The sequence below is a fragment of the Sphaeramia orbicularis genome, chromosome 14 (assembly GCF_902148855.1).
Source record: "Sphaeramia orbicularis chromosome 14, fSphaOr1.1, whole genome shotgun sequence".
In the NCBI taxonomy this organism is placed as follows: domain Eukaryota; kingdom Metazoa; phylum Chordata; class Actinopteri; order Kurtiformes; family Apogonidae; genus Sphaeramia; species Sphaeramia orbicularis.
In genome coordinates this window covers 16,341,677-16,365,376 of record NC_043970.1, presented here as the reverse complement: position 1 = coordinate 16,365,376, position 23,700 = coordinate 16,341,677, and the positions used below count along the sequence as shown (strand labels likewise).

At 36.6% G+C, this 23,700-nt stretch overlaps 1 protein-coding gene across 1 annotated transcript in view; it reads left to right on the top strand.

Moving 5' to 3' along the window:
* kirrel3a (kirre like nephrin family adhesion molecule 3a) overlaps positions 1 to 23,700 on the top strand; it is a 520,880-nt gene that overhangs the window by 330,275 nt on the left and 166,905 nt on the right. Inside the window, exon 5 of the mRNA XM_030154510.1 lies at positions 16,375 to 16,525. Coding sequence (XP_030010370.1) covers positions 16,375 to 16,525 — 151 coding nt within the window. The remainder of the gene's footprint in view (positions 1 to 16,374; positions 16,526 to 23,700) is intronic.

Sequence of the window (23,700 nt, the reverse complement as noted above, 5' to 3'; positions counted from 1 at the left end):
TTACGTTCAGCAGCTCTATTTCCTTCGTCGACAGCCAGATCAGTCGCCTTTAACTTGAAAGCTGCCTCATATGCATTTCTTTGTGTGTTTTCCATGATGCGGATGTGTGCATGACGCGCAAAATGAAGAAGTGCGTTTGATTTATGGTGATTTGAACGGTTTCATTGGTCCACTGTGACCTGTTTCATTGGTTGGGTGTGACGAGCCTAAATGTATTGGTGGCATGAAGCTCATTAGCCTGTAAAACATGAATTATAGCTGCATCATTGTTTAAGCCGCAGGGTTCAAAGCAGGTAAAAAAAGAAGCGGCTTATAGTCCAGAAATTACGGTCGATCAAAACAGAGAAAACTGAAGAAAAAGTAGCTTTTTCAGCAAAGTATATCATTAACTGAACATAAATACAAGTGTCTGCAATCACTGTCATTTGTCAGAAAACATGGGTTTTACTGGTGAATCATCAGGTTATATCTGATGACACTGAAAAGCAGAGAAACGGCATTTTACCTAAATTATATAAATCGGCTAAAATTTACTTAGGGGGTCAAATGAGTGGCCATTTTTGTCCAAAAAAAAAAAAAGTTGTAAAAAATGCATAGAACTGTGTTGAAATAATGCTAATACATTTGTGCACAGACTACTGATATTATTTGACAGTGGAAGCTCTATTTTCAGAAATATTGGATTTTGAATAGCACGTGTATGTGAAAACTTTTGCTGGTGGACGGACGTGACATTACCCATGATGCTCTGGTCAGTACCAGTACTTTATTAGTAATAAACTTATATACTTACTATTGCTAATTCTCCTCTTATTTATAAATGTTAGTATTGTGGATCTAAAACAATAACAGCTGACACAAAAACACAAAATGTGGCAGTGGACGGATGTGACATGGTTGTTACAGATCCCATCATACTGATGCTCAGCAGCCATGTCACCGTTTCCACAAATGATCCCTGTGCAGAAACTAGGATCAGAATTATTTATTGTATAGTTTATCATCATACTAAAGAGTAAATAACAATATAGAATTGTTATTTCTTTATAAAACGCTTATTATTAGAAAACTGTTGATTTAAAAAGTGACGTGTGACATTCTTAATGTATGTATTGGCGTAACTTAAGCAGGATGGATCAGCGCCATACTCCATATTGCAACCTGTAAAAATAAAACATGTGATATGTAGTATATAATCTTGTAAGAAAAATTGGGGAATCTAAAAGAATAGAATATTTTTTTTCAGGTAAATTCAGTTAAAATATAACTTGGCCATTTGTGACATGAAAATATGGGATTAAATGTGATGAAACTGGACATTTTTGACCAGAAAACATAGTTCATGTGACCATCAACATGTTGCAACAGAACTGAAATCCTGTAAATTTGCACAACACAAACTTCCTTTGGGGATGCACTTATATTGATTTCTTATGCACAAAGGCATAAATAAGACCTCTAAGGAAATTTTAGCCAAAATGCATTGATAGGTTTAGTAGTTCAGAAATTATTAAACATTTTAGATCAGTAGATTATTTTGGTCACCTGCATCTGTTTAGGTGTTTGAGAGTTAAGTTTTCTCTATTTTGATATAAAAATAAACCTCACTTTAAATGAGAAATGGAAAATGCAGAGGATAATAGGATAACATTGGTCTACAAGTAAAATGCCTCTGGTATAAAAGCAGTGAAACTTTCCTGAGTTTGAGCCACTAATAAAGAAAATTAAGCCCAAATGCTGGTTGGCTGTAGTTTCCAAGATACAGTATTGAGTCAAAATGTGAAATTCTGAGAATTAATGAGAGAATGAGTTTTAATTAAAAGGAATATTGGTAACACTTTACTTGAAGGTCTAGTTTATAATGCATTAAGCGAACATTCATAAGACATTATAATGCATTTGTAATGGATTATAAAAGTCATTACAACAGTTTATGATCATGTACAACAACTTATACCAAGGTTATTAAAGTATTATAAGTGTTGGCATAATGTATTATAAATTCAGCTTTCATAATGTTTTATACATCCATACCAAAGCAGTGTGAAGGAATTTATTTTTTTAGGTGGAGAACTTTTGTTAGGTTTTGTCACTGGTCCCTATACCCATTTATTTTAGGGATTTCATATTTATTAAAAAAAAAAAAAAAGTATGTTTGAATTAACAAAGATTTAGAGCTGCCACATTATTTTTTATTTATGTATAAAGCAACATGTAACACTTCTATTTCCTGTCTCTGTTCTTTTAATGTGTTGTTTTTGCAAAATAAAGAGTTATTAAGAACACTTTGATGTATAATTTTGGACTTACACTTTACTTAGAGCCAGCAGATACTGCTCATACGTCATCATACTTGTGTTATAATATCATACAACTGATAATGTGTTCTGTAACCCAGGACTTGAGATTATTCCTACAAACACTGTTGTCACTTTGGTATGGATGTATAAAACATTATGAATGCTGAATTTATAATACATTATGCCTGCACTTATAATACTTGTCTCAGAGCTACCAGATCTACTTCAAAACACTGTCTGCACATTACAACACATTCATTTTACAGGTTCTTTATAGTAGAAGTTTCGTAAATGTATTGTATAGATTTACATAAACCTATATATATGTGTAATGACGCTTTTTCATATACATTAGAAACATCAGCTAACCTGCAATTTTGCCTTTTGTTTTCCAATTTAACTTATTAAAGCAGGTAAGATTTAGCACATTTTATCTCTGAGGCAGATGATTTCTAAAATAAATAAATAAAAAAATTGCAAACCAGTCATAGTAGACGGTGAGAAGAATTCCCTTTGAAGTCACTACAAAATGTAACTCCATCTTTAAGAGTTAATCACAGCAAACTGAGACATTCTACCTTCATTTTGGCTGGTTAGAGTCAGTAAAAGACAGAATTCAATTTGATATGTGCAGGTGAGGATGATGAGAGAAATGTTCTGGTTTTTAGTTCAAATGACAGGACGCTCTGTCCCTGTCCTTGGTCATATTTATACTTCTATTTTTCCTTCATGGAAATCTGTACAGACTTTATTGAAATATGTGTTCCTTTTTAGTATGACCATTTCAGAACACTAAAAGGATGATGATGATGACCATGAACAGTTAGAGTTGCTTTGTTGGAGCAGGGGAAAAAAAAAAAAAAAAAAAAAGTGAATAGTATATAACGAAAATAATAATGACAGCAGCGGTAGCAATGTATAAACCACAGTATTGAAGAAGTGAGTCAATAGGTGAGAGATACTGCTTGTAAATTATAAAAGTAACTGACATGAAAGTCTCATTTTCTAATTTATACAGTGTAATTACTTGACATCCCTTATATGATGAAGTTCTCTATGTGTGGAAGGTGATCATCTTTCGTATTCTGTAGATATTCTGAAAACCCTGCCATCCACCTGTTGAGCACTCATTTTCTTCCCTTGTTGTCACATCGATGCAGCAATAAGTTATTCAGTTCATGGTTAAATTAATGCTAGATCCATACATTAGTCATGTCATGTCAGTTCCAACTATAGCTAATGTATTGATGGTCACGAAGTGAATGAATTATTGTACAATAAAGGACATTTTCGCTAAAGAATACAGTACATTTCTGACTATCAAACAGTCCTCCTACTGTTTTAACCTTTTGATGACATGAGTTAAATGTAGCCACCCATGTTAGTGGTGTTTTAGAAGAGCAGGAGCGTAACGGTTGAACCCGATGACGATAATCACGCATTATGTAGTTATAGGCTGTGTTCAGACTGCAGGCAAATATGGCCCAAATCCGATTTTTTCGCCATGTGTGACCTGTATCCGATCTGTTAAAGACAGTTTGAACAGCACAAATCCAGTTTTTTCAAATCCGACCCAGGCCACTTTGACTATGTTCAAACAGCAATTCGGATTTTTCATTGAAATCCGATTTTTTTCTGTGCTCATTCAAATTACACATTAAATGCAACTTCTATCAGTTTTGAGTGTGAACTGAATGCGACCCTGAAGTGACTCGCATGTGCAAAAGAGGTCCTGATGTAATACGTGACCACACAGGCACGCACTATGTTTACAGAAGTAAATATGTTTTCCCAATTCTCTTCCTCCTGGGACGCAGAATTGTGACGTTTGTCGCATTTCAGTGACGTAAAGGTCAGGTAAATGCGACCTGGCCATTCAGACTGAAGTCACATTGTAAAGTATCAGATACGTATCAGATTTAGGACCACGACGTACGGCTCATTTGTCATTTTCAAATGACATTTAGGGACAACTTGCATTTGTATTAGAGCTGTGCAAGACGACTGACTTACAGAATTCTACTGTCATTGGTTGGAACCGGACGCGGAGCACAGCCCTTCTACTTCCAACTACCCTTCTCAATATTAACATTAGTATCCACATTAGCAAAACCTCTTCTGTCGTTGCCATTTGTTATTGACTTTCTTCTTCTTCCTCTTAAAAATCTTTACTTTTCTTCGTGGTATTCGGCCAGTATGGTAGTTAACCCTTAGGGATCTGAGCCTATTTTGCCCGTTTTTGAGTACTATTGATTTTGCCTTTATATACTATATAAAGAATTGTTTATTATACCTATGTTTGGTGTCTTTTTTCAGCACAACTTCATCTATCTCATCTGTCTGTTATTTTTTTTTACTTTAACCTACTATATCAACATAAAAGGCCAAAAAACACACATAAAATATAAAATCCAATTGAAAAATGTATATAATTTAATGCATAAATAACACAAAGATGCTTAACAAACCTTTTCAAAGACTTTAAAAGTGAATATTGGTTCCAAATATTAGGTATATAAAATCAAAATTGTAATAAATTAAAACTATCCTCAAATATTTGACATAAAAGTATATCTTTACATGGGCGTTTTCTAACCCTCCCATTCCTTCCCATTTCCGCATCCAGTTCAGGTGGGGGTCATCCTCACCTGTACATGCAATGCTAATGCAGTCTGTGGATTAGAATTCGCAGATTCAGCCAGTTTTTTTCTGTTTTGAGAAAGGACAAAAAATGCCAAAGATATGGTCAGAAATCTAACACCACCACCACCAAACCCACCACCACCACCACCTCATTTTCATACTTTTATTCCCGTTTGTTTGCTCAGAGTTCAAACCGTCATATCTCCAGTTGTATTTGCTCTATCAACATCAAATAAAAAGTGGGAGAGTGTTTCACGTTCACACTTTCGAATGCAATTATCCCTAGTGGTCTACATGACCAACTTCCGACGCTATGACATGTTGAAAATGTCATGTGATTCAGTCATGGGGCCGTGACTGTGGACCCCTCAGGGTTAAGGCTCTCCATCCACTCCCAGTTATGTTTCAGCACACCGCTGAGGTCCACCTGGACTCTGCGTCCAAACTGTAACATGAACCATGACTAGGGATGTCCGATATTGGCTTCTTTGCCAAAAACCAATATGCCGATATTGTCCAATGCTTAATTTCCGATTCAGATATCTACTGATGCCGCTGCCGATATATATGGGATATTAAACTAATTTTAGGTAACATCACATATCTCCTGTCAAGGAATTAACACATCATGCCTAATTTTATTGTGATGCCCCATTGGATGCATTCTCAAATGCAACAAGGCTTTCAAAATGTAAACACTGTCTGTGCAAAGAATACATACTTCAACTTAAGTTGTGGAAAAAATGCCATATTTATTTATTTTCTCTCCCTCCCTCCATGAGTCTATTACAGTGTGGCAACTCTACTGTACAATTTTGAAAACTGCACATTTCTTTCAGCTACAAACAATGCTTCATTTACGCGTCTGTAAATGCCGGCGAAATCAAGGCATTATTTTATCGGTTTTAATGATAGGCAAAAAAACGATAACGATATTCACTGATATTACATTTTTATGCCAATATCTGGCCGATAATATTGGTGGGCCGATATTATCGGACATCCCTAACCATGACTCAAGAACTGTAATATGTACTGAACTGTAGATAACCTGAACCACTGCATTCCTAATTCTTGCACTAATACAAAAGATATTTTTGTAACATTGTCCCTATGATTTGCCAGATTCAACATTATTCCATTCATGCACATAAGGGATTTGAAGTAGATTCTGATATTGCAAAGACAATAATAATCATGTGAGCAGCTTGGCTTAAACAATCAGGAAGAAGTGGAAACACCCTCGCTGTTCTTATTCCCCGGTGACTCCTTGTACCACACACAGCCACCGTGGCCCTAAAGTGATGAATACAGCAGTGAACGGCCCTTTCCCAGGAGGCCTTCTCCCTGAGGATCGGACTGGGTCTCAAAGAGGGAAAACTCTGGCGGCTCGCATTGTAGAAATATTCACCATCAAGCAAAATCTCTATTGTTCTCTGTTCTTCTTCACTGGGAAGCTGGGATGCACCAGTGGGAGTGGGTGCCTGGGCCCATTCCTGCCCTGAAGGCTTTGTGGCGTTTTCCCAGAGGAGCTGATTCAGCCGGTGTGGGGAAGAAGCCCATGATCACAGAGGCTCCCAGCTGCCCCGAGAAGTTCAGCTTCTATTAGATAATTGTTCTCTTTCACACTTCTCTGCTCTGTTCTTTTGCTCCTTCTACTTTTAATGCAAAGACAGTCTTATGCTGGAGAATATTTGCTCTTAGATCAAAACCAAAACAAACTATCCTACAGGGTCTCGTGGAGTAATGTAGATGTTTGTACCGTGGGTTTTTAGATTTATGACTGTGTTTTTCATATCCAGCCGAATGCAGTTTCCAAATAGCCACTTCCTCCCAGCTGAATTACCTGCATGATAGCATAATTTTTACAAAACAAAAGATGACATGCGGTACACTGTGATGGATTACCTATCTCGGGCAACACATTTCTGTTTTTCCTTCTAAACTGACAATAAATAAGTCCAGCGGCTGCCTGGAAAGAAAAACAAAAAAAGTCTCCTTTGGAAACTGGTCAGTTTTGGTTGTGAAGATCTATGAAGTAAATCCAAAACTTAGACGTTTTTAAAGAACTTTTCTTATATAGAAAACTTGTCGGTGTCCTGAAGCTGGAAACACAAATGGATCAGAGGTCACAAACAGAACACAGATGGGTTGGCATGACAACGGAAATGGGAGGAGATGTCAGTAGGTTCTTATGAGCTTCAAATCGGACAACTTTTTTTTATTAACTGTTTAACTTATTTCCTAATTTGTAGAAAAAGGTCCCAGGGTCACCAAAGTTCAAAGGTCTCCTCATCCTGGCGGTATGACTTATCCAGGAAATGTCACCTGAACATCGCTGTCATGCTTTAGAGAAAGGAAAAAAATGGAATGTTTGGTGACGGAGGTGACTCGTGGAGCAAAGGTCAGCAGGTCAACAAAACAAGTTGGCTCCCTGTTGAACAAATGAGTGAGAGCTGCAGGTGTTGTGTTTGTATGATTTAATAGATAAACATACATTTAATTTTTCTCTTGCTGTTTTATGATGTGCAAATAAATAAGTAAATAAATAAATATGTTTAACTGAGTCTCCTAGAAATGACTTTGAAAAAAGATAATAGAAAATGTATACAAAACCAAGTGCGGAACTACACTGAACAAAAATATAAACGCACCACTTTTGTTTTTGCTCCCATTTTTCATGAGCTGAACTCAAAGATCTAAAACTTTTTCTGTGTACACACAAGGTTTATTTCTCTCAAATATTGTTCACAAATCTGTCTAAATTTGTGTTAGTGAACACTTCTTCTTTGCTGAGATAATCCATCCACCTCACAGGTGTGGCATATCAAGATGCTGATTAGACAGCAGGATTATTGCACAGGTGTGCCTTAGGCTGGCCACAATAAAAGGCCACTCCAAAATGTGCAGTTTTATCACACAGCACAATACCACAGATGTCACAAGTTTTGACTGTGCGAGGAAAATGGTGGTCACACCAAATACTGACTGGTTTTCTGACCCCCCTGGACCACCCAATACAGTAAAAGTGCACATTTTAGAGTGGCCTTTTATTGTGGCCAGCCTAAATCACACTTGTGCAATAATCCTGCTGTCTAATCAGCATCTTGATATGCCACACCTGTGAGGTGGATGGATTATCTCAGCAAAGGACAAAGGAGAAGTGCTCACTAACACAGATTTAGACAAATTTATGAACAATATTTGAGAGAAATAGGCCTTTTGTGTACATAGAAAAAGTTTTAGATCTTTGAGTTCAGCTCATGAAAAATGGGAGCAAAAACAAAAGTGGTGCGTTTATATTTTTGTTCAGTGTACATATCCAGGAAGTACAAAGCAAACAAAACGTAGGCAAATGTATACCTGATGAAATGATGCGAAACCATTACGATACCAGACCAAAATAAGCAAATAAATGTCACAAGATGCAAAACAAATACGAAGCAAAATGTAAAAACGTATAACTTTTCATATAATGTTATTGTTCTGTTTTAAAAATGGCTACTGATGTGGCATGTCTAACTGTATCAGGGAGAGTGTTCCATTTTTGTGGGTCGTATACACTAAAAGCTTTTTGGATCTGGTGTGAGGGACGAGTTACTTGCCATTACCTGCTGACTGAAGTGTTCTTGGTGGGGTGTAAGTGATGAGCATATCTGTGATGTACTGAAGTGCAAGGCCATGGAGTGCTTTGTAAACCAGGAGCAGGATTTGGAAATCGATTCTTGTTTTAACAGGTAACCAGTGCAGAGATTTAAGAATGTGATGTGTTGATATGTCTTGATACCAGTGAGAATATGTGCGGCTGCATTTGGAATGAGCTGTAACCTGTGAAATCTTGATTTTGGGAGTCCAGTGAATAAACACCTCAAGTATGACCTGAGAAGGTACTATTTAAATATCTGAGCAAATACTGAATGGGGAGAGGGAGTGTATGTTATTTTCTTTGATGGATGCAATCAATCCCATGTTTTTCGGAGGATGCTTTATGTTTTTAATGTTGTCTATAATGGTTATTACCTCCGCCAGGTGGTATTGTGATCACTTTACTTTGTGTGTTTGCGTGTTTGTTTGTTAGCCAGATAACTCAAAAAGTTATGGATGGATTTGCATGAAATTTTCAGGAAATGTTGATACTGGCACAAGGAAGAAATGATTAAATTTTGATGGTGATGGGGGGGGGGGGGGGGGGGGGGGGGGGCAGATCTGTCTTGGCAGAGGTCTGCGCTCTCCGAGTGCTTTTCTTGTTACTTCTAGATTTGCATTATTAATAATGTGAATTGGGATTGTCATGCATTTCATGTATTGTTATGATCTGTGTTTTGTGTTGTCCTTTCGTGTGGACCCCAGGAAGACTACCTTCTCACCCTGGTGACAGCTAATGGGGATCCTTTTAACATTAAACATTAAACCAGTACAGTAATCTAGTCTGCTTGTTATAAATGCATGAATTCATTTTTTAGAATCAGATTTTGACAGAAAGATTATATTTTATTATACTTATTACAATGACAACTAGAAAAGGACTCGGAGTGCAGACCTCCGCCAAGGCAGATCAACCCCCCCCCCCCCCCCCAATCACCACCAAAGTTTAATCATTTGTTCCTATTGCCAGTATCAACATTTCCTGAGAATGTCATCAAAATCCTTCTGTAACTTTTTGAGTTATCTTGCTAACAGACAGACAAACACCCCCCCCCCCCCCCCACATCACCAAGAAAATTTTATCATTTGTTCCTTGTGCCAGTATCAACATTTCCTGAGAATTTTATCAAAATCCGTCCATAACTTTTTGAGTTATCTTGCTAACAATCAAACAAACAGACAAACCTCAATGAAAACATAACCTCTGATGTTCCTTGGCGGATGTTATAAAGATATTCTATTCTATTCTATTCTATTCTATTCTATTCTATACTATACTCTGGCTGTGGCTCAGGTGGTAGAGTGGGTCATCCAATAACCGAAGGGTTGGCGGTTTGAATCCCACTCTGTCCTAGTCAGTCCGTTGTGTCCTTGGGCAAGACACTTCACCCTCCCTGCCTCCAGTGCCACTCACACTGGTGTATGAATGTTTGGTGGTGGTCGGAGCGGCTGTAGGCGCAAATTGGCAGCCACGCTTCTGTCAGCCTGTCCCAGGGCAGCTGTGGCTACAAATGTAGTTTACCACCACCGGAGTGTGAATGTGAGAGCAAATGAATAATGGGTTAATAATGTAAAGCGCTTTGGGTGTCTAGAAAGGCGCTATATAAATCCAATCCATTATTATTATTATTATTATTATTATTATTATTATTATTATTTTTTTTTTATTATTATTATTATTCTATTCTATTCTATTCTATACTATTGTACTAGCTACTGCATAAGTTACTGTTGAATAACATATTAATCACTGCAGTAATCATCCAGTGGAAGGATTGCACATATTTGCTTGGTTCAATCCAGGTACAGAGTCAAATCTTCGAAAATAACCCTGATGATGATGATGATGATGATGATGATGATGATGATGATTTTAATAGAAAGTCTGTGGGAGTGTGAAGTTGGAAGGCATTGTGCTACCAGACAGAGAAACACCATTAATCCACATTATAGAAGTTGCAGGATTGGACTTTTGACTCTTGGATGTACAGTATGTGCACTAAAATGAGGGTCTCTCACCACTCGCTGAATTATATCTCAGCATTTTTCCGAACTGATTATGTGCATCTTTAAATTGCCCCCTGCTCAGTGACATGCATCAAGGGGAAAGCGAGGGGCTTTTGCAGTATCTAGCAGTAATTCTGCTTTTCACCAACTGTATTATACTGTGGATACTTTTCTCTTTACAAATATAATAATAAAAATCTCAGCACCAGTCTATTGATTGGATTTGTCAGTACGCTATCATCAAGAGACGGTTTTAAAATAATTTTTCCTTACGTTTTAATAGTGTTTTTTTTGCCATCTGTCATGCCTTTAAGCTTTTTTTTTTTCTTTGAGTAGCTGCTGGTGTTTGTGCAGAATTTCTCTTTTTATTGATATTGATTAACAGAAACAAAAGGAAAAAAAAAAAAACAAAACACTTTCTTTAGCCAGACTTCAACTATAGATATTATGAATAACTAAAGCCCCGAGCTACCAATGGACTCACCAGATTTAAGTGTTTAGTGAGTATTTTATGAGAAGAGTATAATAATGCAGCTAATATTTTATTTTTATTTCAACCTACCAGGTGAGATAATGGGAACAATAGTTTCTAATGCACAGTGACGACTGAATTGTGGGTGGAAGAGAAAACACAGTAAATAAAATATGTTGGTAATTAATCAGACAGAAGAGAAACATGTACTAATACAGTTAGAAATGTAAGTGGGCAATATGCATTTAATCAATTCTGTAATTTTTTTTTTTTTTTTTAATAGTTAATTCAAAGAAATTTCAAGGTTGTATAGTTATAAACAGATACAGTATATAAGCTTTACCACCATCTGTGAAGCTGGCACAAAAATAAATAAGCAATATTAAAAGATAATTCTTTTATTTGTAAGAGAAGTGAACATGGAACAATATAAACACTCTGGTTTCTTCATATAAGATGTGTTCTTAGATGTGTATTTTTATGAAAGAAATGTAAGCATAGGTTTTTGACTATTAGATAGATAGATAGATAGATAGATAGATAGATAGATAGATAGATAGATAGATAGATAGATAGATAGATAGATAGATAGATAGATGGATGCAGACTTTATTGATCTTGAAGGAAATTCTGTCATTGCTTGCATATACATTCATACACACATGAGATGTAAGAGTTAAATATAGAAAATAAGAAGAATAAATAAAGAAAAAGTGACATAGCCATAATAAACTAGAAAAGCACTCAGAGATTGTGGACCTCCACCAAGGCAGATCAGTCCACCCCCACCCTCACCCGGCATCACCATCAAACTTAATAATTTGTTCCTTGTGCCAGTATCAATATTTCCTGAAAATTTCCTGAAAGTCTGTCCATAACTTTTTGAGTTATCTTGCTAACAGACAGACAAACAAACAAAAAAATCCCCCCTCCCCCACCCCCCATCACCACCAAAATTTTATAATTTGTTCCATGTGCCAGTATCAAGATTTCATGAAAATTTCATGAAAATCGGTAAAATAATAGCAGAATAACCTATAAATAATGACAACTCCAAATTTTGTCTTTGTTTTAGTGCAAAAAACTCCCATTAAGTTATGAAAATACTTACATTTATAAACAATCCAAACAAAAAAGATGTGAATAACCTGAAAAAACTGAAATTTCTTAGAAAAAAATGTGCAATTTTAACAATATTCTACCTCAACTTATCATTTCTACATGTGCATTACGGATTGGATCTACAAAGACACTAAACACTCAGTAACAGGCAGAAAATAGTTAAAATTGAGCTTAATTTTCTTTCGACATTTCAGGTTGTTCATATTTGTTCATGTTATTCACATTTTATCATTACAGGATAGTTTGTAAATGTAAATATTTTCATAACTTAATGTTATTTTTTGCACTAAAAAAAGACAAAAAATTTGAAGTTGTCGGACTACAGATGGAAATTAGAACTGCTGCTACAATCTAGCATATTTACAACTGCAATTGTTGTGGACGTTCCTTAATATGCACTGTCCCTAATAAATAAATAAATAATTATAGGCATAATGTAATATTATTTTTTTCACATCAAACCAAGAAGAAAATATGGAGTCATTATATTCTGTAGGTTATTTTGCTATTATTTTACTTGAGATCATATTGGTCTGAATGTGGAACCTGAACTAACCTAAATTCGACAGCCTTGACTGTGGAATTTTTGCACTTTGCAAATTCATCCCACGGGCCGGATTGGAACCTTTGGCGGGCCGCATTTGGTATGTTTGAGACCCCTGCTATATTATGATGGAAAGTTCACCAGCAAACTGTTTTGTTATGAACATAAATCAGTAGAAAATGTAACATTAGGCAGATAGGTATGAACTGGGGCTGTTCTGTAAGAGTGAGGTATGCATGGATGGGGGCCGGGGCTGTAGGTGGGGCCGGGGCCAGACGAGTTGTTGCTGTGCAGCGCTCATAAACCCTCCAGAACAAGCATTGTGCGTGCCAGTACTCTGGAGGCGTGGCTTCGGGGGGTATCTGAAGAAAGGGGTTTGGACTTTTGAATTGAGTATTTTCAAAATGTAGCTGCTTGAACCATTTTTCTAAGATCTCGTACCCCACCTTTAACCCTTTCAGTGCCATGGGCCGATTAAATCGGCTTTACGAATACAACCTTTAAAGTGCCACGGGCCGATCAGATCGGCTTTGGAGAACACGCCATATTTGTGTACAAACAAACCATTCACCCCCATTTCTTTCTCACATTTCGATGACGTTCTTTCAAATCTTCTTGCAAATTACGATCAATAATGAATCGGCTGCGTCCGGTGCGTTTTGAATCTAAGTAGCAATCGGTCGGATGTTACCGAGCGGTTTTTGACCAAGGAAGAGCTCGCGTTTCGTTTTCTGCTTGGGAAATTTTATGAATGAATTTATGAATGAAATCATATGCAAATTAGATGGCCATTTTGTAGTAATATCGTAAACACAGCGATCTGTCAAAACAGTCCCATCTGCTAGAAAATGAGTTCTGATGACGATTCAGACTTCGATTATAAAAATGACGCGAAATACTGAAAGACGGCCAAATTCTGTGGCACTTTTAAGGCTTATTAGCCCCTTAACTGTCTGGCACCGAAAGAGTTAAATGAGAAGGTGAGTCCAGACTTTTGACTGGTAGTGTAAAAGTTAAGAACCCAAATATTAGACTTATCCGTACCAAACTATAAAGTCTTACTGTTTTGTGGCGCTCAGGCTTTAACTCAAGTAAAAAAAAAAAAAAAAACAAATCTTAAAAGAAATGTAATTGTACTCTTGCAAATAGTGACTCTGGACATTGACAAATCTCCTGGTGTTTGACTTATTCCCTTCAGATGTGTGAGAGGATCTGACTTTAGGCTTCTCATAATGTTTTCAAAGTCTTTTCAAAGTGTTCCCGTGTACAGCGGGTACCGTAAGCGTAACCTGTTCGTTCTGTCGCCTGTTCCCTGGTGACGTGATGCTGTCACATGTCCGAGTTTCCTCTCCCTCCTCTTAATCCTGCTCTTCATTTACAGCCAGTGAGCCTTATTTTTGTGGAGTCATATAGCTTCCAGGAGGATTAAAACTTGACCTATCTCTCACAACCGGATCCCTCATTTTAATAAAGGACAGGTTCTCCTTCCCTGGTCTTCAGACAGACTTATCTTTAACCTTTTGGTATTTCTGTTTGCAGTTTAAAAATTGCTTACCACTTAACTCCTCACAAAACCATCCATTGTAACCTTTCCTGTCCATCATTATTTTTTAATAATACCATGCTTCAGTGGCTGAATTATACTGAAGGTTGACTATTCAGTAGTAACGACTAATGGAGTACTTGAGTAAATGCTACTTATATTGAAAAAAACAGGAGAATAAAAGAAATGGTTTGATTATAATAAATTATCTTTAAATGAAAATAAAACAAAGTTAAATGTCGAAAATGCAGAACTATATTTAAATGGTGTGGAAATAGAAAGAGTTTATGAAGCTAAATTTTTAGGTGTCATCATAGATATAGTAAACTGTGTTGGAAAACCCATATTGAGTATATTAAAAGTAAAGTGTCCAAATCTAGGCGTTCTGTATAAAACAAGGGACTTACTGAAAAAAAAAACAGCCATTACATGATGTATTGTTTTTTGGTTATGTCCTACTTTATGTTTATGTTTATGCATTTGGCAGATGCTTTTTTCCAAAGCGACTTACAGGGGAAAACCAATCAAATCACTCAATCAATCAAATTTTATTTATATAGCGCCAGATCACAACAAAAAAGTTATCTCATGACACTTTATATATAGAGTTGGTCAAAATCAGACTCGAAGCCAATTTACAGAAACCCAACAGAATCTTAACTTAACATACTTACTTAACATTTTGTGCAGAAATATGGCGAAATGCAGGAAAAACTAGTAAAGATACATTAGTAAAATTACAAAAAACAGCTATTAGAATAATTAGTAAAGTAGGATATTTTGAAGCAACTAATAATGTATTTATTCAAAAATTAATACCTTAAATTTGCCGGATATTGCATATATTAAAATATTAGAGATGATTTATAAAGTAAAAATAGTATTGTTCCAAATACCATTCAAGAGTTCTTTAAATTAAGAGAGAGTAATTGTAATTTAAGAGGTCTTTATGTTTTTGAATGTATGAAAGTGAGGACAAATGTGAAATCCAGATGTATTTTGGATGTGGATGTGAAATTATGGAATGGACTTGATGAATTTAAGTTGTTCACTTCTCTGATAAAGTTTTTAAAAAATGCCTTGAGTATAAAATCATTCAGGAATATTACGTGGAGATGGCAGATGTGTTTCTGTTGTGGTTGATTCTTTTGTTATAATGGCAATAATAATAGTAATGCATTCATATTCGAAATAAATACATCAATCTATCAATCAATTAATCAATCAGCAATGCTCAATGATGTACACGTTTAATTTAATGTAAGCGGTGTGTCAGGTGAGAAGGATAGGCAAAAAATAAGCTTCTGTTTCTGACCTATTCCTTTTTTTGGTTTTTGTGTTTATTGTGGTTATGGTATTGTGTGCGGTGATTACTGTACAAACCAAAAAAAAAATTAAAAATCACAAAAAACATTCAGAATATTAAATAATGGACACATTTAATAGCATTATGAAGCATTTCTAAACTGAGCTGAGTTAAGAAATCCTATTTTTCTGTTGTATAAAATATTGATTATTCCCTAAATGACTTCTGAAAACAATTTCGTGGGCTTTTATTGTTTTAAAATAACTGTGTAACATTCATTTTCTAAATTCACTTTATTCCTTAGTCTTTTCTTGTGTGACTTTGGATGGTTTCAATATACCACGACCTACAGTATTGTGTGCTTTCTGTCCGGCTTTGAAGTGGAAGTTAAAGTGAAGATTATTATTATCATATGGTTGGCCTCACTCTGTGGCCTTGAGAGGGTTCAGTTAAGGGCCGGATTAAGTGAAAGCAAATGAGAACCTAGAAGTGAAATACTCATGTTCAAAGGGAGTATTGGCCAAATCATTTAGTTTTTTTTAGACTAATTTCCTACAAGCGGCTCCAAGCACACGACTGTTGGAAAACTACTCAGGTCTTTCCACTCCTGTGGTCTGTAAACACACAAATAAATGGAGTGGAAATCATCTATTCTCTTTAACTCAAGGTCAAACAGCCCATTACCAAAGTTTGGAGCTTTTATGTTCATGAATCCAAGTGCTTACATGGATAATGCATGAATATGATTTTTTAAAAACACCTTTCTTCTTCTTCTTTCTCCTGATTTCTCAGACCCTGCTGCGGGACGGTAAGAGGGAGAGCACCGTCAGCACACTCTATTTGTCTCCCTCCAACATCGAGTCAGGTCAGCAGATCACCTGCCGAGCTTCAAACAAAGCAGCGCCCAATGGAAAAGACGCCACGGTCACTATTGACATCCAGCGTAAGTACAACCGGAATGATCCAAACCTTAAAGACCATAAAAAATGGATTTGATGAAGAGAATATATGCAGTGTTTCAGATAAGGGTAGTCATGGTCAAAATCTGTAAGGTCAAAACAAGAAATAAATAAGAAATAAAGATAAAAAATTATGCTTTTTGAAACACAAAAACCAAACAAACCATGATTATCAATGCAACATGAACTACAGGGTGGGGAAGCAAAATTTACAATATTTTGAGGCAGGGATTGAAAGACAGTGTATGACCAATTAGTTTATTGAAAGTCATGAGAATTTATTTGCCACAAGAAAATTTCCATAATAGAAAATGTTTTTATTCTATGTGTCCTCCTTCTTTCTCAATAACTGCCTTCACACGCTTCCTGAAACTTGCGCAAGTGTTCCTTAAATATTCGGGTGACAACTTCTCCCATTCTTCTTTAATAGTATCTTCCAGACTTTCTCGTAATAGTTTTGCTCATAGTCATTCTCTTCTTTCCATTATAAACAGTCTTTATGGACACTCCAACTATTTTTGAAATCTCCTTTGGTGTGACGAGTGCTTTCAGCAAATCACACACTCTTTGACGTTTGCTTTCCTGATTACTCATATGGGCAAAAGTTTCTGAAAAGGTATGGATAATAGTGTTAGGTATGATTATGACATCAATATATGTTTGGTTTCAAAACAATTAACGTAGTGCCTGCTGAGAAAAAACTATTAAATGTTCATTGTAAATTTTGCTTCCCCACCCTGTACATGAACTACATTTTCTGGAAGGTCCTGTGTGTATCACTTCCTCCATGTTTTGTGCTCCTACAGATACACTTCAAAAGTCTGTTAATCACACACAGTGTTGGGGAAGCGTCGCTTGTAAAACTAGTAGTTCAGCATGGCAGTAGTTCAAACAAACTACATTTCTACCCCTGGAGAAATGTAGTTTGTAAAACTACTGCTACAAAAAGTATTTTTAGCAGCTACTTTATTGTTCTTACACAGCTCACAAAACATAGGTCGAGTCTGAAGAAGCATCAACATCCAACGTCATGTATTCGTTTAAATATGGTCGTGGTGGGGGTGGCACTGGTGGGAGGGGTGTCCATGATGATGACGACCACACAACGTTAGTAATGATAAATGCACATGTGCGATGCATTCAAGTGCGGTTAGGGTAAGTCAATCAGAGGCAGTGTTGGTTGTGATGTCATGACATGATCATGCCTTCAAAGCAATTCAGGATGAAAGAAAAAGGGACTGTTTTGGGTTCAATGGTGAATTTATATTACAAAAAACGAAACTAAAAAAGCCTTAATTTTATGTTGTTGCCAAAAATTGTAGTTTGCAAATCGAGCAATTAAAGTCCCAAAAATTTCCCAAAACGTGTTTGAACTACTTGATGCAGCACAAAATATGAATATGAATAGTTTAACTACCAGCAAGTTACAGCAAAATGTAGTGTAACTACGTAGTTCAACTACACTACCAGTCAAAAGTTTGGACTCCCCTGTTTTTTTCTTTATTTTCATGACTATTTTCATTGTAGATTCTCACTGAAGGCGTCAAAACTATGAATGAACACACACGGAATTATGTAGTTAAAAAAACTGTGACATGACTCAAAGCATGTTTTATATTTTAGATTCTTCAAAACAGCCACATTTTGCTTTTATTACTGCATTGCACATTGTTGGCATTCTCTCAATGAGCTTCATGAGGTAGTCACCTGAAATGTTTTCCAAAAGTCTTGAAGGAGTTTCCAGTGATGCTGAGCACTTATTGGTCATCTGTGGTCCATCACATGCCATTTAAATGAGAAGGTGAGTCCAAACTTTTGACTGGTAGTGTAGCTTGTAAAACTAGTAGTTCAGCATGGCAGTAGTTCAAACAATCTACACTTCTACCTCTGGAGAAATGTAGTTTGTAAAACTACTGCTACAAAAAGTACTTTTAGCAGCTACTTTATTTTTCTTACACAGCTCACAAAACATAGGTCGAGTCTGAAGAAGCATCAACATCCAACGTCATGTATTCGTTTAAATATGGTCATGGTGGGGGTGGCACTGGTGGGAGGGGTGTCCATGATGATGACGACCACACAACGTTAGTAATGATAAATGCACATCTGCGATGCATTCAAGTGCGGTTAGGGTAAGTCAATCAGAGGCAGTGTTGGTTGTGATGTCATGACATGATCATGCCTTCAAAGCAATTCAGGATGAAAGAAAAAGGGACTGTTTTGGGTTCAATGGTGAATTTATATTACAAAAAACAAAACTAAAAAAGCCTTAATTTTATGTTGTTGCCAAAAATTGTAGTTTGCAAATCGAGCAATTAAAGTCCCAAAAATTTCCCAAAACGTGTTTGAACTACTTGATGCAGCACAGAATATGAATATGAATAGTTTAACTACCAGCAAGTTACAGCAAAATGTAGTGTAACTACGTAGTTCAACTACACTACCAGTCAAAAGTTTGGACTCCCCTGTTTTTTCTTTATTTTCATGACTATTTTCATTGTAGATTCTCACTGAAGGCGTCAAAACTATGAATGAACACACACGGAATTATGTAGTTAAAAAAACTGTGACATGACTCAAAGCATGTTTTATATTTTAGATTCTTCAAAACAGCCACATTTTGCTTTTATTACTGCGTTGCACATTGTTGGCATTCTCTCAATGAGCTTCATGAGGTAGTCACCTGAAATGTTTTCCAAAAGTCTTGAAGGAGTTTCCAGTGATGCTGAGCACTTATTGGTCATCTGTGGTCCATCACATGCCATTTAAATGAGAAGGTGAGTCCAAACTTTTGACTGGTAGTGTAGCTTGTAAAACTAGTAGTTCAGCATGGCAGTAGTTCAAACAAACTACATTTCTACCTCTGGAGAAATGTAGTTTGTAAAACTGCTGCTACAAAAAGTACTTTTAGCAGCTACTTTATTTTTCTTACACAGCTCACAAAACATAGGTCGAGTCTGAAGAAGCATCAACATCCAACGTCATGTATTCGTTTAAATATGGTCATGGTGGGGGTGGCACTGGTGGGAGGGGTGTCCATGATGATGACGACCACACAATGTTAGTAATGATAAATGCACATCTGCGACGCATTCAAGTGCGGTTAGGGTAAGCCAATCAGAGGCAGTGTTGGTTGTGATGTCATGACATGATCATGCCTTCAAAGCAATTTGGGATGAAAGAAAAAGGGACTGTTTTGGGTTCAATGGTGAATTTATATTACAAAAAACGAAACTAAAAAAGCCTTAATTTTATGTTGTTGCCAAAAATTGTAGTTTGCAAATCGAGCAATTAAAGTCCCAAAAATTTCCCAAAAGGTGTTTGAACGACTTGATGCAGCACAAAATATGAATATGAATAGTTTAACTACCAGCAAGTTACAGCAAAATGTAGTGTAACTACGTAGTTCAACTACACTACCAGTCAAAAGTTTGGACTCTCCTGTTTTTTCTTTATTTTCATGACTATTTTCATTGTAGATTCTCACTGAAGGCGTCAAAACTATGAATGAACACACCCGGAATTATGTAGTTAAAAAAACTGTGACATAACTCAAAGCATGTTTTATATTTTAGATTCTTCAAAACAGCCACATTTTGCTTTTATTACTGCGTTGCACATTGTTGGCATTCTCTCAATGAGCTTCATGAGGTAGTCACCTGAAATGTTTTCCAAAAGTCTTGAAGGAGTTTCCAGTGATGCTGAGCACTTATTGGTCATCTGTGGTCCATCACATGCCATTTAAATGAGAAGGTGAGTCCAAACTTTTGACTGGTAGTGTACATGTCGTTTAAATCTCCTCAACACTGATCACACATAGACAGGCAATGGTTATTATGACACGAGATTCAGTGGTTACATTTCTGAGGAGACAGCAGTTTACTTAAGACAAGTACAAAAAATGTACAAAGAACAACTTGCTAAGCAATGGTATGTTATTAAAAATGAATTAAATAAGAATGAGAATACAAAATTGCAGAAAATCAACTTCACTTTTTTTTTAGACGATTGAAGTCTATCTTTTGATTTGGTTCATTACTGACTCCTGATCAAAGGTTCATCATAAACAAGAATAAATCAGTGATGAGTATCAAGTATTATCACCTTTTACCAGGACTTTTATTTTGGCATGGTTAAAGATGTGTTGCCTTTATAGACAAATGCCGGGCAGTACTTTCAACATTGCAAACCAGAGTAGATCAACATAAGGTTTCACGTTAAATCCGACACATTGTTTTTACTTATTAATTAGAAAATTTGAAATAAAGGCCTGCCTTTTATACAAACCTCCTTCAAATAATGGCCTGGTACCTTTTATTCTTGTGTTTATCATCATCATCATCATCTGTTGCTTAGGTAAATAAAGGCCCCGCCCACTACAGCTAAAATGATCAGTTCCTCAAGTGAAAACTAAACGTGTGCACTCATAACATGAACTAAAACTAGACTAAAATCCAAAACCAAACAGAAAGACAAAATAAAAATAAAAAAAAAAAAAAACTCTGAAAATGTCAAAACGATAATAACTCGGACTAATTACTCATACAGTAAATAATTGGCCAACTGTTTAAGCCTTTTCATGACAAAAAGAAAATGTATCCTCCCTTGTTAGTGGTGTTTTAAAATAGCAATGAAACACCAAAAGAAATCAGTGTCAGCTCCTTAAAAACCAGGGAAGTGGGGAAAAACACAGGCACACAATGGCACAGTCTGATTGCAGATGTTACGTTTTCAGCCAATGACAGTGTGTACAGTTTAATTCATATCATGTGTGCTTTGTTCTGCCTTCTAAAAAAATTCTTTCTCAATAGTGGCATCTAAACACAAAACCGGGCCTCTCTATGAATAATTAAATTGTCAGATGATATTATTTGATCACAAAAACTATTTGCCGCAAGTTATGGATTTGGGATAGAAGGCTTTCACATTCCTCACAGCTCCTTCAAAGCTATTAAGTATGACTAATAAAGCAGAAAATGCTATTCACAGATGCATTTCTCTTGACAGATCTATTCTTCCTCCCCATGCATTCTTTTCCTGCTCTGGTTTTGCCATCCAAAATGAATGGAGTTTGTAAGGTACAGCTTGGAGAGACTGAAATGCGTGAGCTAACTGATTAACGGATATTGTGCTTATTGTAGGAAAGGCCTTTAATCCTTTTGTGATGCAAAACAATGGTTGCATCACAATTTTTCACGGAAAGTCAAGAGTTGAAAAACAAGTGTTTGATATTACCCCTTCACTTGTGTGTTTGGACGTTCTTGAACTAGTGTATACAACAGCTGCTCGGGTAACTAACAGAGCTTCCTGGCATCCTCTAACAATGCTCCACAAAACACCTCCAGAGTCACTGAAATGTGCCTATCTTCAGGAAACAGCCAATCCAGTCTGTCTGCACAGCTAAGTGGAGGCTGTTTGGAGTAATGGCACTGCCATTAGTTTTTCACATTAGTCTAAATCATCCCCAATGCAGTGTTTGAGCCAACTGCTTTGTTCCATTTAACATGCACGTATACCGTATCGTTGCGAGGTGAGGATGTGCACTGCACTGTGTGAGTAGGTTTTGAAGGGGGATGTTAAAACACAAAGAAGCAATTCAGCAGATTTGGAAAGGCAGCTATGAGCTCATGAGCTCTACTGTTTGGCAGTCAGGGGTAGGAGGGGTTGGGGGGGGGGGGGGGGTGACAGGTGTTGGATGAATAAGTGATGATGGTGCTGTCAAGGTGGAGAGGCTGCAGAGCCTCCTGAGGGTCTTAGAAAGCACAGCACCTCACCACTGGGGGCAGCCAATGTTAACCACTGCCTGTTAATATTGATGGGAGGCAGCTGTTGCTGTCTCAGAGAACCGCTCTGCAGCCAACACTCTGTACCCTGCACTGCCAGGCTGCCTTCAACTGCAGCAGGCGCAGGACACACTGGAAAACACACAGGGTTAGTTTGGGACTCTGGACTACCCCTGGTCACCTGGGCTGGAACCGGGAATCAGCATATTCATCATTACAGCTCCCAAACAGCCCTTAATGTGTTTTTGACAGTGATATTTCTGCTCCAGTCCTCACATACTGGGCAAACACAGAGGCAGCTCCTGCATCAGTCAAATACTGACTACAGGACTGAACCAAAACATTTTTAAGCTTTTAAGTCAAAGAAAGCCATACAGAAATGTAGTTTCTGCACAGCAATGTGTATATATACAGTATATATAATCTCAAATATTAGGTCCATCTGTTTCGCACATAGATACATAATATGCTTCTCATGTAACATTTGCATATTACACAATTATATCAGTAACACATTCTGTGTCTATGTAGTTATATTTAAGGTGCCATGTCTAACATTTGCATATGCTTGTGTGCTTTGCATTATGCTTGTGTTGTGTGCTGTGAACCAGTGATTTGTTAACACCATTTCTAAGCTAACAGTAGCTGGTGTTGCACACTGTTATCACTGTAGAGGAGCAGATAAGGGGGTCCTATAATGGGTGTGAGCACAGGGAAGGTCCTGATTTTATTAAGGTACATTATGATCTATTCATACATTGAAAATAAGTGATTAATATATGCTCACACATTACATATTACACTTTTAAATTATTTTTGTGCATGTCAAATACATACACGCTTAAATTTGTTTGACCACAGGTTTCAAGAAGGTACGATAACAAATTCACCATAGATTCAGGCAGTTTACAGACCAGACTTATTGGGTTAGTGACTGCACACCTGTCTTGCTTATTGAGTATTGATAACCAACTCCCAGACTCGCTAATGGAGTGATCTACCTGAAATGTTTCAGTTTTCTTTCCGTCTTTGTGCTAATGTCATGCAAACACATTCTGGACCTACATAACTTAGAAAAATGGACAATAAGGAAGGAGCGGGAAGGATTATATCAGTGTTCTCATCTACGTTATCTGTAATTATATAGATGAGAAGATAATGGATTTTCAATAAAGACAGTATCTTTTTTTTGTTCGATACACTGTCGGTATTAACACAAACTCTATGAAACGGCTTCAGTTCATTTAATCAGAGGTGGAAGCACCTAATACATATGTATGACACATGTGTTAGTTAAGTGAAATATGAACTGCTTCTCAATTAATCTTGAACCCAGATTAAGGTGGTGAAAACCAGGTCTGGCAATTAAAAAAGTT